The sequence below is a fragment of the Myotis myotis genome, unplaced genomic scaffold (genome assembly GCF_014108235.1).
Source record: "Myotis myotis isolate mMyoMyo1 unplaced genomic scaffold, mMyoMyo1.p scaffold_m19_p_1, whole genome shotgun sequence".
NCBI lineage: Eukaryota > Metazoa > Chordata > Mammalia > Chiroptera > Vespertilionidae > Myotis > Myotis myotis.
Window position 1 is genome coordinate 64,403,330 of NW_023416313.1, and position 18,763 is coordinate 64,422,092.

The window sequence follows — 18,763 nt, forward strand, 5'->3', positions numbered from 1 at the left end:
ATCAAGATAGGTGAGTGAATTGTCATATTCTACTCTAAGAACCATCCAGCCAACAGTGACGAGGCAGTTTGTCTGCTTTGAAGCTCAACATACCCGGGTGTTTACTCCTTACTAATTAACCACTTAACATCTGCAGGCCTCAGGTTCCTTACTTGGTAAAAAAAAAAAAAAAAAAAAAAATAGGCTTCTTTAAAGGGTTCCGATCATACACATAAAAAAAAAAACATGTAACACCATATTGTTATTATACTATCTATATGTTACCTAAAACACAGATTGTAACATATCAAACATTGTATCACACGTTATTGTTATGCTACTTCTTGTCAGTGTGCTCTTTATTATTATGTACTCTATTTTCCAACTCTCCAGCCAACCTAGACATACAGGCCAGAAAGCTTCTTCCCAGGCAGAGAGGCGGGTTCCAGTTACCATGACAACAGCGCGCGCCCCACCATTTTCCGCTCGGGCATCGCTCGGGAAGAAGAAAAGCTTAGGCTGCGTGTTGCGTCATCACTACGCGCTCGCAGGCTTGCTCCGGCTTAATTGGAAAGGCCCGGGCCAGCTCCCGTCGCCCACGCCAGAAATTATTATTTTTTCCTCTTCCACCTTGGTTACCGCGCACCGAGCCTGCAAGACGGTAAGTACCGGAGGGAGGAAGGCGGGGAGCCAGCGGGCGAGGGGACGCTCCGGAGATGCCGGGGCGCCTCGGAGCCGGCCCCGCGCCGCTCGGTCCTATCAGCGTCCTCCCAGCTGGGCTCGCGTCGCGTCAACTTCCGGGCGGGTGCTCGCCAGCGCGGCCTGCGCCGCTCCCCGCCTCCGGCCCCTTTGTGTCCCCGCGGTGCCGAGGCGCGGGCCCCGGCACGTCCTTCCCGCAGGCAGGCAGCGCCGTCGTGCAGGCGCCGCTCGCCGTGGGCGGGCGCGCGGCTCGCAGGGGGGTGCGAGGGGGACGTGCCCGCGCGCGCTGGGGTAAGAGGTTGCACGAGGGTCAGCCTGTGGTGTGAGGGAGGAGGGGTGGCGGGGGGTGGCGGGGGGACGAGGGGCGTGAAAGGAGCCATGGAGAGATGGAACACACCCCGGCTCGGTCCCCCTTCTCGCCGTGGCCCAACAATGAGGCGCAGCCATAGCGGCCGGCCTGCGCCCCTGGCGCCTCGGCGGTGCCTGGATTGCCCCGGGAGGGACCTGCGCCGGCTTTGTACTGCATATTGTTCTCATGGCCTCGCTTTCTCCTTCTGTTTTCCGTAGCTGGTTCCTTTCAGACTCCCAGTCCCACAAGGTGGGGGCGGCCACCAGGATGAATCTTTTCAACCTGGACCGTTTTCGTTTTGAAAAAAGGAATAAGATTGAGGAAGCGCCCGAGGCAACACCCCCACCCTCCCAGCCTGGCCCTTCCTCGCCCATTTCCCTTAGCGCCGAGGAGGAGAACGCCGAGGGGGAGGTGAGCAGGGCAGGCAGCCCTGACTCCGATGTCACTGAGAAAACAGGTGAGTTACCACGCCGCCGCCGGATGGGACCTCCAGAGAGGTGTTTGCGAGACCAGAGGCGGAAGAGATTGCAGCTTTCATTCCCGATGTGACACGTGCTCATGCATTGTCTTCCCCGGTGCCCGTTTGAGAGCAGCTTGGGGGCTGTCATAGGCACCAGGCCCTCCAGCCGAGCATCCATTCACACCCTCTTCCCGTTTCTGGGAGTTCTTGGAATGTGGCCCAACAATGGAAGGTGAAATCAGCATTTAGGTCATCTTTAGGTCAGCCCTGTGAATCACCTGGTTACTTGGCCAGGTGTTGACACCGATTCCAGTATTTCTCCAAAAAAATACTGGTCACCTCCTGTGAGCGAGGCTTTATTCAAGGTGTCTGAAGACAACCTCCGTGAACAAAAGGTCAGATCACAGTCCGATGTTGCCACTGCTTGACTTCCTGGAGATCCCCAGAGTGCAGAAGAGTAATTGGTGTTCTTTCTGGTGAATGAGCCATTTTAACCTCCAGCAGGTTGTCAGGGACAATAGGGTTTGAGAAGAAGCCCTAAATTAGCATTTCCATTTTAATCTGTTACAAATTCGAATATATTTGCATTCTTACTATATTTTGACATAGTGCTTCACATTCTCATTTAATTGGCACAACAGTCCTGTGAGATATTACCCACATATTGCAGAAATGAGACCCAGGGAGGTTAAATTGTTAGGAAGTAGGTATAACCAGAACTCAAATCCAAGCATTCTAATTCCTTTTTTTTTTCCTTCTATTTTTTGTTAATGCTCACCCGAGGATATTTTTTCCATTGATTTTTTTTTTTTTACTGTTTTTACATTAGTATAAATTTTTAAAAATTCATCTTTATTGTTGAAAGAATTACAGATGTCCTCCTCCCTCCGTTAACCCCCTCCACCTCACTCCCGCCCCATACCTTCATTGCAGTATTGCCTGTGTTCATGGGTTATGCATATAAGTTCTTTGGTTAATCTCTACCTGCCCCTTTCTCTCTGAGATTCATCAGTCTGTTCCTGATTTTTAGAGTGGAAGTGAAAGGGTGGGTGGGGAAGACACATCAATGTTAAGACACATTGATTGGTTGCCTCCCACATGCACTGCAATCACACACACTCCAATTGGGACTGAGCATCTAACCAGCAACCCAGGTATGTACCCTTGACGGGTAATTAAACCCGAGATCCTTTTGTGCACAGAATGACACTCTATCTAATGAGCAACACTGGCTAGAGCCAAGCAATCTAATTCTTGAGGGTGAAAGGGATATTAGAAGTTTTATTTTAATGTTTATTCCAATAATCTTTTTAATGCAAAATCTGTATTTCACAAGCAGTTTTAAAATGAATGTGGCCCTGACAAGATTAGTGACATATATGTCTTAACTCTTGATATCTCTTATTTTGTTTGGTACTCTTCTGTTTAAATGTAACAGTGGTTAATGTTGGCAGAATCCCTGCAAGGTCATTGGAGTACCATTTTTAAATACTTTTTTTTTTTAATATTTTTTATTGATTTTTTTACAGAGAGGAAGGGAGAGGGATAGAGAGTTAGAAACATTGATGAGAGAGAAACATCGATCATCTGCCTCCTGCACACCCCCTAACTGGGGATGTGCCCGCAACCAAGGTACATGCCCCTGACTGGAATCGAACCTGGGACCCTTGAGTCTGCAGGCCGACGGCCCATCCACTGAGCCAAACCGGTTAGGGCAGTGATGGCGAACCTTTTGAGCTCTGCGTGTCAGCATTTTGAAAAACCCTAACTTAACTCTGGTGCCGTGTCACATATAGAAATTTTTTGATATTTGCAACCATAGTAAAACAAAGACTTATATTTTTGATATTTATTTTATATATTTAAATGCCATTTAACAAAGAAAAATCAACCAAAAAAATGAGTTCACGTGTCACCTCTGACACACGTGTCATAGGTTCGCCATCAATGGGTTAGGGCTTAAATACTTTCTTATAAATGGAATATGGTGAAATGATTTGTTTGGTTTGGTTAAGTAGTAAGTAGGAGTCAAATATTGAAAGGCTTTGTTTAAAGAGCTTTGAACTTATCTGAATTCTGTGGGAAAGCACTGAAGGATTTAAGCACAGGAGGGATAGTCCTTTGTTTAATCTTGTAACAGATAATTTGATTTGTATAACATGCTATAGTTAATGTCTAAACATCCCGGTACTTTACTATTTTAACAGTAAATACATTTATCTGTTTCTTAGGTAGTTAGGGCAGAGGGTTGTAGGCTTGGAATTTTGAGTCCTTAAAAGCCTCTGCCCTTCATTTTAGTTAAATGGGACATTGGATAAGTCACTTAAAATTGAGATCCACAATTTTTTATTATGTAAAATAAAAGCACTTTGTAAACTGGGATTCAACGGAATGTTATACTTATTTATCAATATTAGTAATGTAAAATTCTTAATTGCATTTTTTTAAAAAAATATATTTTTATTGATTTCAGAGAGGAAGGGAGAGAGAGAGATAGAAACATCAATGATGAGAGAGAATCATTGATCGGCTGCCTCCTGCACGCCCCACACTGGGGATCAAGCCTGAAACCCGGGCATGTGCCCTGACTGGGAATCGAACCATGACCTCCTGGTTCATAGGTCAATGCTCAACCACTGAGCCACGCTGGCTGGGCAGATGTTTTTCTGCTTTACTTTTTTCTCTGTCTGAGACTTTACTCCCTTTTTATTGGGACGTTTTCTTTGGTACGTAAATTCATCTTAAAAACTAAGATTACCTTTAGGAATCAATCATATGGTCAGTCTTTTATTTTTATTTTTTAAAAATATATTTTATTGATTTTTTATAGAAAGGAAGGGAGAGGGATAGAGAGTTAGAAACATCGGTGAGAGAGAAACATTGATCAGCTGCCACTTGCACACCTGCTGGGGATGTGCCCGCAACCAAGGTACATGCCCTTGACCAGAATCGAACCTGGGACCTTTCAGTCCGCAGGCTGATGCCCCATCCACTGAGCCAAACCAGTTAGGGCCATATGGTCAGTCTTGATGACACTGGAAAATATAAAAATTAAGTTTGTTCTGGGAATGAGAATTCATCTTGTTAGGAATAGAGAGAGAGCTTTGCATTAAGAAGAAAGTATTATAAATGGTACCATGAATTTTGGAGAATTTTGAAAACTAAGGCTAAATTTTTACTTTACCTTATAAGTACTAGGGGTCCCTTAAAGACTTCAAGTAGAGGGTAAAATAATGAGAGAAAGTTGTTTAGTTAAAAAAGTCAATCTAACAGAGGATAGGGTTTGAAGAGAGATCATTTAGGAAACTTACAATCCAAGCTTAGTGATGGCAGTAGAAATGAGGAAGAAATGTGAGAGTTTTCAAGTAAGAAAGGTCAAGGATTTAAAACTAGATTGCTGGTAGGAATGAGATAAAGTGATTGATAAAAATTTTAGTTTAGGTAATTGAAAAAAATGGTGGTTTTGTACATCAGAACAGATATAAAATACCCACTGTAAGCCATTGGGCATGCCTTTAAAAATTAAGAATTAGACCGACCGGTGTGACTCAATCGACCTATGAACCAAGAGGTCACGGTTCAATTCCTGTCAGGGCACATGCCCAGGTTGCAGGCTCGATTTCCAGGCTCCGATCTCTGGGGCGTATAGGAGGCAGCCAATCAATGATTCTCCTCATTGATGTTTCTATCTCTCCTCCCTTCATCTCTGAAACCAATAAAAATATATTTTTTTTAAAAAATCAGCCCTGGCTGGTTTGGCTCAGTGGATAGAAAGTCGGTCCAAGGACTGAAGGGTCGGGAGCATGTACCTAGTTGCAGGCTGGTCCCTTTTCCTCGTCGGGGTGCATGTGGGAGGCAACCAATCAATGTGTCTCTCTCACATTGATGTTTCTCTTTGTCTCTCCCCACCCCATCCACTTTCTATAAAAATCAATAGAAAAATGTCCTCAGGTGAGGATTAACAACAAAAAATAATAATAAGAATCAAAGTCTTGTTCCAAACTAGCATTTTGGAATAGACCAAAGACAACTTAGTGTGGGGGATACAGATACTGAATTAAGTATATAGGCCTTGGCCTGTAGAGAGGACAAGAAACCAAAGGTAGATTTAAGATCAAACTTTGGGCTGGACATGAGATTGGAGAATTATCAGTGGGATATGAATATTTACCTCACTTCCATTATCATTATATGGCAACTTCATATTCTGCCATTGTGGGATACTGCTATATTTGCTTATTTACAGTAGAGTGTTAGGATCTAAATCATAGGATGGAAATTAAAATATATATATTTGTAATTACTCATTTTCAGCTACTCCTGTTATTTATCTAATTTGAGTTAAGATTTTATTTCTTACTATACTCCAGTTACTGTGACACAGCCACATCGTTTCTTGAAAATACCAAGCATAGTCCAATCTTTCCTTCTGCTTCCAAAGCTTTGCTCTTATTTGCATATGACTCTCAGCTTCTTCATTGGGGCTTGATGAAATGGTACCCTTTTTAGAAGGCCTTCCCATGATCACTCTCTCTGAAGTAACTCCCCTCCACCCCCAGCTTTACTGTATGTATTTATCGCTACCTAAAATGGTATTTGCGTCTCTCTTATTAGACTGTGATCCTCAAGGGGCACCAAGGAGAAAGGACATGTAAATATATATAGCTAAAATAGTACAATATGGTAACTCACAGGGGAAGGTACTAAGCAGTGTAGGATCACAGTCCAATTCACAAATGATCATTCATTCTTTCTGGGAGGATCAGGAAAAGTCACGAAGAGATGACTAAATGGGCCCTAACCAGTGAATCATTTAATTCGGTGAACAAGAGACGAAAATATATATTGCCTTAAAGAGTCTGTGCTGTGTTTATGGGAAGGGGGGTTATCTATGGAAGAAGAAGTTTAGGGAAATATTAGATAAAGCTGAAAAGAGAAATACAAACTGCTGGGTTTTTAGGAGCCTTTATATTTTGTGAAAGGAGCACTGATTTTATTTGGTAAAGACTAGAGAGCATTTCAATGTGAGAAGACAAATAATGAAGCTATTGCATTTGAAGCCTAAATGTAGGGAAATGACATTAGGGATGGTTGAGGGCAGTTTAGGGATGTTTATATGATATGTATTTTATGGTATTCGGCGTAGTTGAAAGGTAAATCTTCTTTGCTTACACAGCTGAGTAATTGACACTGTCAACTGAATTAGGTGGTACATTTAGGAGGATGATACCAAAACAAATTGAGTTTGAGTTACTTTTCATATTTCAGTAAAGAGGTTTAATAGATGGCTGTACATCAGAGTTTGGAGCCTGAGAAATCAACTTTGGAATTATAGTTGTGGTAGTTAACAAAAAAATGTCCTAAGCAAGATGTATAGTAAGAAACATCAATATTTAATGATGATCAAAGGAAGCGAAATCAAGGACTTGTAAAGAATGACTAGAATAGTCAGAAATGATAGTATCCTGGAAGCTAAAGATGGAGTATAGTGAACAGTATCAAATGTAGAGAAGTCAAGTTGGATAGGGACTGATAAGGGACCACTTCTCTTGGAAATTAAAAGTTATTGTTGACCTTTGTTTCAGTAGAAAGGCAAAGAGATGACTACTCTTTATGAAGGGAAAGAGAAACAGCTTGACAGGGAAGCAATGTCAGGAAAAGATGTTTCAGGATTGTTGAAAATTGAATATATTTGTAGAGATATTTTACCTAAGGTGGGGAGGGGAGTGAAGGAAATAAAAATAGATGGGTTCGTAGATTATTTTGAGGTTGGAATGGAGGAAAGTTTTAGTATATGCTTGATGAATTTCTTTTCTTGGTGACATAAATGCCTTCTAAAGTGGTTACCATTTCAATGTGGTTGTCCTGTTGAAAGTAACATTTGTTTATAAGTGAGAAATTTTAAAAATTATATCAGTTATCAAAAAGACATCCAGAGAGCTGCTTTGCCACATACAGATTATATGATCTTGGGTACATCAGCGGTTTTAGACTTCATTTCCTTTGTCTAGAGCAGTGGTTCTCAACCTTCCTAATGCTGCGAACCTTTAATACAGTTCCTCATGTTGTGGTGACCCCCGATTTCATTGTTACAAATTGAACATAATTAAAGCATAGTGATTAATCACAAAAACAATATGTAATTATATATGTGTTTTCCAGTGGTCTTAGGTGACCCCTGTGAAAGGGTCGTTTGACCCCCAAAGGGGTCGCGACCCACAGGTTGAGAACCGCTGGTCTAGAGGTTCTCTGAAGTCCCTGCAAAAAGTAAAATGGATATGATTCTTTGAATGATGATGCAGAATATATCATTTTAGTGTCATGATTCTATAACCATTGCGTGTTACTCAGTCTTTTTCAGATGTGTGATCCAACATATGAATCATCTTTGTGTAGTCATTCTGGCTTCTTAATATCTGTACTTGAAAGTCAGTCCTTGGTAAATGATTTAGTGATGAATTATTCTAATAGAAAAATGCAAGCACTCATCTATACTAATAATAGAGGAATATGCAAATTGGTTGGGACACCGTCACACAACGACCAAACAGCAGGCTGCGTGGGGCTACCAGGCTGGCTGGGGGGTGGGGGGCAGTGAGGGGCGACCAAACAACCAGACAGCAGGCTGTGTGGGGCGACCAGGCCGGCAGGGAGAGGCATTGAGGGGCGACCAGGCCAGTGGCGTGGGGGGCAGTTGGGGGCAACCAGGCAGGCAGGGTGAAGTTGGGGGTGACCAGGTTGGCAGGGGGGGGCAGATGGGGGCTACCAGGCCAGCAGGGGGGGCAGTGAGGGGTGACCAGGCTAGCAGAGGGGGGCAGTTGGGGGCGACCAGGCAGGCGTGGGGGGAGTTGGGGGTGACCAGGTTGGCAGAGGGGGCAGTTGTGGGCGAACAGGCTGGCAAGGGGGACAGTGAGGGGCAACCAGGCTTGCGGAAGTGGGCAGTTGTGGGCGACCAGGCCGGCAGGGGGGACACTGAGGGGTGTTTGTCTTTTATTAGTGTAGATATATATGTTTTTTCTTTTTTTTAAATTACTGATTTTTTACAGAGAGGAAGGGAAAGGGATACAGAGTTAGAAACATCGATGAGAGAGAAACATTGACCAGCTGTTTCCTGCACACCCCCCACTGGGGATGTGCCCACAACCAAGGTTCATGCCCTTGACTGGAATCGAACCCGGGACCCCTCAGTCTGCAGGCCGACACTCTATCCACTGAGCCAAACCGATCAGGGCAGTTTTTTTTTTTTTAATACATTTTTATTGATCTCAGAGAGGAAGGAGAGATAGTAACATCAATGATGAAAAAGAATCATTGATTGGCTGCCTCCTGCATGCCCCACACTGGGGATTGAGCCTGCATCCGGGGCATATGCCCTGATCTGGAATCAATCTGTGACCTCCTGGTTCATACGTCAATGCTCAAGCACTGAGCCATGCCGGCTGGGCAAACTGCCTTGAAAGTCAGTTGCCATGTTAAAGAATTGAACCATGTAAAGCAACACCCAACTAGAATACCAAAAATGGCATTGCTTTTGTTAAGTCTGCAGATGATATAGAGGTTTATGTGTTTTCATTTTACTTTGGGGAATCACTTTATTTGTGGACTATCAAATTGACTTAAACTATTTCTGTTTGGACTCATAATTTCCTTTTTAAGTTATTTGTTTTTATTTTTTGAGTGGTCCTTGATCTTGGACCACTTTGGTGAAATCAGTGGCATACTCAAATGCTTTTGTTTCATGATAGACTTAGATATGAGAATGGGTATAAGCATACTGGGAAAATTTAGAATGTATGATTGTCTTCTCTTGTTCTCTTGTGCAGTCCACTAATGGGAATTTCATTTGGAATTACCCCCTGGAACCTTGTAGTCTCCTTGCATCATCTTCTATCCCTAAAACATAATAGGCTTTTTAATTGTTCTTATATGAAAGGACAGGCTGTTGTTCCTCATGTTCTAACAGGAATTTGTTTATTCCTCACTCAGATTATGCCTCATAATAGTTATTTTCATGGCTATTTACCTCCTATTATTTGTTTTCTTTAGGGCAAATTAGACTATAACTTGCCCTTTCTATTTCTTTTATATACCCCACTTCCTGGTACAGTGCCTTAAACACAGAAGACATTCAGCAAATGTCAGAATTGAATACTATCCAATGACTTTTATAATTGACTGAAGGCCCAGTGCACGAAATTCGTGCACGGAGTGGGGGTTCCCTCAGCCCAGCCTGCACCCTTTCCAATTGGGGACCCCTTGGGGGATGTCCAACTACCGGCAGTCAGGCATCCCTCTTGCAATCTGGGACCGCTGGCCCCTAACTGCTCACCTGCCTGCCTGCCTAATCGCCCCTAACTGCCCTCCCCTGCTGGCCTGATCTCGCCCCCAACTGCCCTCCTCTGCTGGCCTGATCTTGCCCCCAGCTGCCCTCCCCTGCTGGCCTGATCTCTCCCCCAACTGCCCTCCCCTGCAGGCCTGATCTTGCCCTCAACTGCCCTCTTCTGCTGGCCAATTTGGTTCTGATTGGTCAGTTTCTATGCCAGTTAGCATCAAATACTCCGCCTCCTAGGCAGCCATTGGCTCCCCAGAGCACCCAGATTTGGTTCTGATTGGTTGGTTTCTATGCCAGTCAGTGTCAAAAGCTCCACCTCCTAGGCAGCCATTGGCTGCCCACAGCACCCACATTTGGTTCTGATTGGTCGGTGTCTATGTCAGCATCCTAGGCAGCCATTGATTCTTCACAGCATCCACATTTGGTTCTGATTGGTCAGTTTCTATGCGTCAAAAGCGCCACCTCCTATATAGCCATTGGTTCTTTGCAGCACCCACATTTGGTTCTGATTCGTCAGTTTCTATGCCAGTCAGAATCTCTGGGCCTGATCAGAGAGACAGGGCTGAACAGCAGCCCCCTGCGAAGGCCTTGAGAGAAAGAAAGGCCTGGCTGCTGGCGAAGCCCAGAAAGAAAGAGGGAGAGAAAGAGAGGGGCAAGTACTGATCAACAGCTGCCACTGAGGCTGCAGATCAGACCCTGCCTCTCTCTCTCTGGGTCTCAGCCCCCTGGGCAGTCAGCACTGGGTTGCAACCCAGCACTGACTGAAGGACTTCCGGGTTTGTCAGCCTTCAGTTGTGATTGGTTGTTATAACCCTGTGCTTTTATATATTAGGATTTTTCTTTTTCTCCTTCCTTATCTTCATTTTTGTATTTTGTGTATGTATATGACCTTGTCTTCTTTGTGCTGTTGCTTAAACATGCTGGTTTGCTTTGGGTCAAAAGCATCATTGCATCAGGAATATCTTAGCTATTTTTGCTGTTGCTTATTTCCAAAAATAGTCCAAACAAATCTAAGCATTTAGCACTATTCTAATTCTAGATTAGTGACTATTTTGGAAAGTTGGTATTTTATATAAATAAGCTTTTATTGTACCCATTAGTTTTCAAAGTGTGGTGGTCTCTGAACCTTTGGGCTCCTTCAGGTCAAAACTATTTTCATAATAAGACATTACTTGCCTTTTTCACTATGTCGATATTTGCACTGATTGTACAAAAGCAATGGTAAGTAAAACTGCTGGTGCCTTAACATGAATCAAGGCCAAGACTCCAAACTGTTATAGTAGTCATTGTATTCTTAAAAATTTTTAAATGCCAGTTTCACTTAAGAATGTTCTTTTTTTTTAAATCCTCACCTGAGGATATTTTGTCCATTGCTTTTCAGAGAAAGTGGGACGGAGAGAGAGAAACATCGATGTAAGAGAGACACATCAACTGGTTGCCTTCTGCACATGTTCCCATAACCCAGGTATGTGCCGGGAATCAAACATGAGACCCTTCAGTGCACAGACCAACACTCTAACACTAGCCACACTGACCAGGGCAAGAATGTTCTTGATAAAGCAGTGCAAATTATTACTTTCAATAAACTTCAACTTATCAGTAGGCACTTTTATAATATTTTGTGAAACAAAATGTGAACGAACCTTTGCTGCATACCAAAATACAATGTTATTTCAAGGGAAAGCATTTGAGCAATTGCTTTGAGTTGTGAGCTGCACTTGTCATTTTTTTTTCACAGAGCACCATTTTTACTTGAAAGGATGATTTACCAACAACTATAGTTATGCAAACATTTTCTCAAAAATGAATAGCAATATCAAGGAAGACAACTGATAGTATTTATTGCTAGTGATAAAATTCTATTTTTTAAAGGAAAGTTTGGATTTTGGAAAACTAGTATCTACAGCTGTGAGTTTGACAATATATAGGTATTTAGAGATCGGTGGTGGTATTATTGAATCTATTTAAAAAATATATATCATGAAATATGTCAACATTTAGGAGATCTGCATTAATCAGGGAGTTAGCCAGTATTTTCCAATGACCAATCCACACAATGTTACAAAATAATGTTGGGGTTAAAGATCTATTAAAGTACAAAATAGACCAGTGGGTTTTATTTATTTATTTAAATATAAATGTATTTTTTACTGATTTCATAGAGGATTGGAGAGGGAAAGAGAGATAGAATCATCAGTGATGAGAGAGAATCATTGGTTGGCTTCCTCCTGCACACCCCCTCTGGGACTTGAGCTCACAACCTGGGCATGTGGCCTGATCAGGAATTGAACCAGTAACCTCTTGGTTCCTAGGTCGATGCTCAACCACTGAGCACACCGGCCTAGCTAGACCAGTGAGTTTTAATATAACATAATGCAAAAGTTTATTCATATGGTTTCTGATTCCAAACTGCAATTAGCCTTTAAAAAAACTACCACCTGTCCAATTTGGATTTAGAATCCAAGAAAAACATCTATAGTAATGTAAAAAAGCTATGAAAATACTCCTTTCCCTAGTTTTATAACTGGCTAAGAGACAGGATTGAAATTCAAGTCTTTTAGGTTCTAGTGTCCGTGTTCTCTTAGCTAAGATCTGAACTAGGAAATAAAAGCATAGAGAAAAGGATTGGAATATAGAACACATACCTCAGTTTTGCAGTTTTCACCAGGGTCATGCTAGTGAATAACCTGTGAAATGGAAAATCATTTAACACCAGCTTTGGTCAGTAATTTTTTTCTTTAAAAAGTGGTAGAAATTTTTGGTCTTACAATGGGAACAGTGAATGAAGTTAAAGATATTTAGCTCATGATTCTAATGATAAATAATTTGCTTTATTTTCAAGTTGCTAAAAATGTCTTTTCCTTTTCTCTTTTCTCCCTACCAGAAGATTCTAGTGTTCCAGAAACTACAGTAAATGAAAGAAAACTAAGTATATCATGTTTGAAGAACCAAGGAGGAATACAGTATATTGATTTGTCTTCTGATAGTGAAGATATTATTTCTCCAAACTGCTCCAATACAGTTCAAGAGACAAAATTCAACAAAGACACAGTAATTATAGTGTAAGCAGCTAAATAGGTTCATTATATTTACATTGTAAGGATTTTTTGAGGAAAGTTTACTTAATTATATTTTCCTTTTTTGCCTTTTTCTACTACATCTTGGTTATTTTTTGCTAACTTAGAAATGTACAGAGGTGGTGTATTTCTGGGTAACGATGATTTTCAGTAAGTTATTGAGAACAAATAGTTAATTATTTTTAACTAGAGGCCCGGTGCATGAAATTCATTCATGGGTAGGGTCCCTAGGCCTGGCTGGCAATCAGGGCTGATCGGGGCCTTCTGACTGCTGGCTAGGGCCTTCCTTCGTTCCGTGCCACCCCCTGGTTGTCAGCACATGTCATAGCGAGCAATCAGTCTTCCATTTGAACTCCCATGGAGACAATTTGCATATTAGCATATACACACACACACATATACATATTTTCCAAAGATAGAAAATTAATTTAACAAATACCTTTGTTCACTTATAACTGCTCTGTGATTTGTTCTTAAGTCCCAGAGTCAAATCAATTTAACATTTCTTGGGCACATTCTTTGGGGTAGCAGAGTTTCTATTGTAGTCAGGAGAAAGATAATAAACATTAAAAAAAGTCAAATAATAGATATTGTGGGCAAAAAAGGAAAGGAAATATGCAGTTTGGGGCCAGGGGTAGGTGCATGGTTTCTTAAGAGCACAGCTAGTAAAAAGGCTTCATTGAGAAGACAATAATTGGGCAAAGACCTGAAGGGGATAAGAAAGTGAACCATGTAGAAAATGGGGTGGAGGATGTACTCCAGATATTGGAAATTTTCCTCTTCAGTGATCCTAAAATGGTTTTATGCCTGGCATTTTTTTAAAAAATATATTTTATTGATTTTTTTACAGAGAGGAAGGGAGAGGGATAGAGAGTTAGAAACATCGATGAGAGAGAAACATTGACCAGTTGCCTCCTGCACACCCCCCACTGGGGATGTTCCCGAAACCAAGGTACATGCCCTTGACTGGAATCAAACCTGGGACCCTTCAGTCCGCAGGCTGAAGCTCTATCTACTGAGCCAAACCAGTCAGGGCTATGCCTGGCATTTTTTGAGAAAAATGGGGAGGGGGAGCAAATGATGCAGAACAAAGGTCCTGTAGTCACAAGGGGTAAAGGAGGTGCTTAATCATGTTAAGCCCATAGGCTATTTGTCTTTTATTCTGGATGAGACGGGAAGCTAATTGAACAGAGGAGTAAAATTGTCTGACTTACATGTTTGGCAGGACTTCGATGCTATAGGGGCATAGTAGTAGAAACATGAATATTGTTTTAATAACCCAGGCAAGAAATGATGGAGGTTTAGATCAGGCTACTACTTGTGGAAATGATGAAAAGTGGTGAGGTTCTGCATATATTTTGAAGGTAGAGCAGAGAGGATTTATTGATGGATTTCATGTGGGGTGGGAGAGGAAGGAGTCAAGGATTACCAGAAGATTTTTGGTCTGAGCAACTAGAAGAATGGAATTAACAATTAACTGAGATAAGAAGACTATCTTGAATATGCAGTGATTGACAGGACTCTTAGACATATAAGTGGAGATGGCAAGTAGGCAATTGAATGTGACATTTGAATTCTGGGGAAAGATCTAGATTACATACCTAATTTTGTAAGTTGTCAGAGTATAGATTTTCTTTTTACTTGTTGACTTGAACGGGGTGACAATGGTTATTATACAGGTTTCAGGTGCACAATTCCCCAAATCTGTATAAGCTGTGCCCTGTATAGTGTGTTCACCACCCCAAGTCAAGTCTCCTTCTAGCATATAGATTTGATATTTAAAGCCACATGATTAGATGAAATCACCAAGGGACACTAGTATAGCTGGAAAACAGATCCCTTGGATTTAGATTTAACAATTAAAATTATTTCTGTTAGTTGCATCTATTATCAGGGATTTTCAACCTTTTTCACCTCATGGCACACAATAAACTAATTACTAAAATTCTGTGATACACAAAAAAAATATATTTGATTTTTGCCCATCTGACAAAAAAATTAGGTATAATTTTTATTCATTCACCCTGGACAACTATTATTGTGTTGGCTGTTGTCATTTTTATATTTGACAACCCAAGGGAAAAGAGGTCAGTGCCGTTTACTAAATAGTCAGGTATTGCACGTTTTAAAAATTCTTGTGGCAAACTTTTTCACAATCGCTAATGATTATTCTTATTATGATTTTATTATTATTTGGGTGTCCCCCCAAAAAATGTATGCACACTTTAACAGCTGATAGCTCAATTTTGAAAGTGAAATGTATTTTAATAATCACTGCCTTTATTCAAAGTGTGTGTATACATTTTTTTGGGAACACCCTATATTGAAGTAAATTATAGACATCCCAACATTACTCCCTTTGATTCTTTGCTATACATCCCCCTCTGCTATCAATGAATAATTCTCCACTATCATTCCCAGTTTATGTTCAGATTTGATGTGTTTTGTAGCTGGTTTTTCATGCCAGGATCCTAACTAGAAACATCCACTGCATTTGGATATTATATCTCTTAACTCTTCATAAACTCCCCTCCTCTTCTCTTTTTTAAGGGTTTCAACTTATTGAGGAGATCAAGTCTAGTCTTAGAGACAATAGATTTTTCTGATTATTTCCTCATGGTGGTATTGAATTTATTTCTGTACCACTTGTTGTGAACTGGACATTAAATTTGAGGCATATTCAGATCTGTCATCAGCATGACTACTTAACTTACTACATCAAGAGACCCATGAGTTTGTCCCAGTGAACGGTCATGAGCTTGCTCACTAGCTTTAGGTTGTCATGCAGAAGGGCAAGTTTCTTTGAAAGAGGTCGTCCAGAGCAGGAATTGTAAAAGGATTCCAACCTGAATACTTGTATTTTCTCCAAGGACTAGGAGACAAAATCAGATAGGAAGCATGAACATAGTGAAGCAGAGTGAGAATTCAGAGTTGAGTACATTAGGAATGAGAAATCTGGGTGTAATAGAAAGGGAGACACATGTAATTGTCTTCAAATACTGAAGGACAGGCCTAGTGACAAATGAAGAGATTGATTTTACCCTGTTACCTTAGAGCAGTTTCTCAGAGCAAAGTTGAAGAAGTCAACCTAGAAGCTTAAAATACATGTTCCTGTCAGTGCCCTAATAGGTAAAACTGATCTAACATGAATTAGGAGTAGAGAAGTTAGTAAAGTACAGATTCCGGATATGTGTCCAAGAGAGCTGTCAAAAAATAGAACTAGCTGCACAACAGAATCTGCACTCTGATCTCCAGAATGCCTACCGTGGTAGAAAACTGAAATTTCAAACGGAGATTTTTTGTTTGGGAGATGGATGAGTAAAACTTGGCCCCTAATGTCTTCTATTATAGGCTAAACATATAAGCTGAAATGGAACATGATTAAAATTAGTTGTTGTAGAATAAAGCCTCATATGGAGTAAATGCTCCCTGTCTGCTAAGGAAGTATTTTGTTCCTGGCAGAGATTCTGATATTGATGGGGCCATTCCGATTTTAACACAGATTCTAGTCACATAGGCCATGAAAATTATTTTTTCTTCCTATTCATGTAGTCTTCATAATTTCTCAGGAACAACATGACAACACTCATCTGATATGCAGAATACAGGTGAAAAACGTAGGAAAGAGAAGTGGGCATGCAATAAATATGTGTGTGTCTTAAAAAATAAATGTTGCTATTTTGTTTTGTTCTTTTTCATTCCAGCCTGGATAATCTGAAACATTTTCGGAATATGCAGATTTTGGGAAAGTAGATTTATATACATAAACATTTTTAAATGAAAAAAGTTTTGTTGTTTTAATCTTTGACAGATGTAGATTTCATTTAATATTAAAAAGAACTGCAGATGTGCCGTATTTCATATTTTCATATATACATGTGTATACAATTATAATGCAATAGCATTAACAATACATTAAATTGTTTTTCTCTGAAATGATTTTAGTTCTGAGCCATCTGAAGATGAAGAGTCCCAAGGCCTTCCTGCCTTGACAGGTAGAAATAATGCTATTTCAGAACTGGAAGACCTTTCGGAATTGGAAGACCTTAAAGATGCTAAACTTCAGACCTTGAAGGAACTGTTCCCACAAAGAAGTGACAGTGATTTACTTAAGGTTATATCCCTTTTTAGTAACTGGTTATTGTAGCTGTAATTATGTTTAATATCTCTCCTGTGTCTAGTGCTATATTTAGTCATTTTTCTAAAGATACTTGATGTTTTAAGATAATTATTAACTTCTTTCTGTGTAATAATTAAGGAAAATGTCAGGGATTTACTTGAAAGAGTTAATAATAGGTGAGGTTACTCACCTATAGATAATACAATGAGTTTTCCTCAGTGGCTCTCATACATAGCTTGTGAATTCTCGTATGCTTGAATGGTTTTAAAATCGGAATACCCTCCCCTCCCAATCTTCCAGAGAAGCTCACAAATGTCCAGAGGCTTTCCCCCACCCCCATAATAATAAGGGGTTGCTGGTATACATTATAGTACATGCTTATGCTGCTGTAAAAAAGAAGGAATTCTTACCATTTGCAACAGCATGGATGGAACTGGAGAGCATTATGCTAAGCGAAATAAGCCAGTCAGAGAAAGATAAATATCACATGATCTCACTCATTTGTGGAATATAATGAACAACATAAACTGATGAACAAAAATTGAACCAGAGACAGAAGCATCAAACAGACTGTCCAACCTATGAGGGAATGCGGGGGGTGAGGGTGTAAGAGATCAACCAAAGGACTTGTATGCATGCATATGAGCATAACCAATGGACACAGATAGTAGGGGGTTCAGGGCATGTACTAGGGGGTGGGAGTAGCCAGGGAGAGGCCAGTGGGGGAAAATGGAGACTTATGTAATAGTTTAAATAATAAAGAATTTAAATTTTAAAAACTTATATAGTACATGCTGTTTCTAAAAGGAATAACTGCTCCTTAACTGCATCAGGATATGACTATGTGATAGTCATTGATAGCTCATTTTTATCAGACATTGTGATTTTTCAAATAAAGTGAAAAGGATAGATTTTTATTTAATACTAGAGGCCTGGTTCACCAATTTGTGCACCAGTGGGGTCCCTTGATCTGGCCTGCGAGATCAGGCCGAAACTGACTCTCTGACATCCCCCAAGGGGTCCCGGATTGGGAGAGGGTGAAGGCCAAGCCGAGGGACCCCGGTGCACGATCGGGGCCAGGGAGGGACGTGGGAGCTTGGCCAGCTGGGGAGGGACAGCGGGAGGATTCCAGGGCATGTCCAGCCTGTCTCACTCAGTCCCAATCAGCTGAACCCCAGCAGCAAGCTAACCTGTTGGTTGGAGCATCTACCCCCTGGTGGTCAGTGCACATCATAGTGAGTGGTTGAGCAGCCTTAACATATCATTAGCATATTATGCTTTGATTGGATGACCAGACACTTAGCATATTAGGCTTTTATTATATAGGATTGATCAATTTCATAGTTTTATTTTGATATAATTTAAATGTTATAAAGATCACCTACCTAAAATGTATAATTTAGCCCAGCTGGCGTGGCTCAGTGGTTGAACAGTGAGCAGGAGGTCACGGTTCAATTCCCAGCCAGCACACATGCCTTGGTTGGAACCCCAGTAGGGGGTGTGCAGGAGACAGCCAATCAATGGTTCTCATCATTGATGTTTCTATCTCTCTCTCTCCCTCTCCATTCCTCTCTGGAATCAATAAAAATATATTAAAAATAAATAAATAAAATGTATAATTTAGTGATAAAATGTATAATTTAGTGGTTTTTAGAGATTTACAGCCATCACCATAATCTAATTTAGAGCATTTTGATCATTCCAAAAAGAAACCTTGTACTCATTAGCAATCACTCCATTTATATAG

At 40.9% G+C, this 18,763-nt stretch overlaps 1 protein-coding gene across 6 annotated transcripts in view; it reads left to right on the plus strand.

Moving 5' to 3' along the window:
• Positions 1-510: 510 nt before the first annotated feature.
• SMARCAD1 (SWI/SNF-related, matrix-associated actin-dependent regulator of chromatin, subfamily a, containing DEAD/H box 1) overlaps positions 511-18,763 on the plus strand; it is a 90,966-nt gene continuing 72,713 nt past the window's right edge. For 3 of the 6 annotated variants that reach the window (XM_036339807.1, XM_036339832.1, XM_036339839.1), the window contains exons 1-4: positions 785-969; positions 1,246-1,484; positions 12,704-12,881; positions 16,842-17,010. In XM_036339807.1, the coding sequence (XP_036195700.1) occupies positions 1,295-1,484; positions 12,704-12,881; positions 16,842-17,010 (537 nt within the window). In that variant the 5' untranslated portion in view covers positions 785-969; positions 1,246-1,294. Of the gene's footprint in view, positions 641-781; positions 970-1,245; positions 1,485-12,703; positions 12,882-16,841; positions 17,011-18,763 lie in introns of those variants that run through there. The other 3 variants (XM_036339817.1, XM_036339826.1, XM_036339822.1) reach the window with 3 other exon arrangements.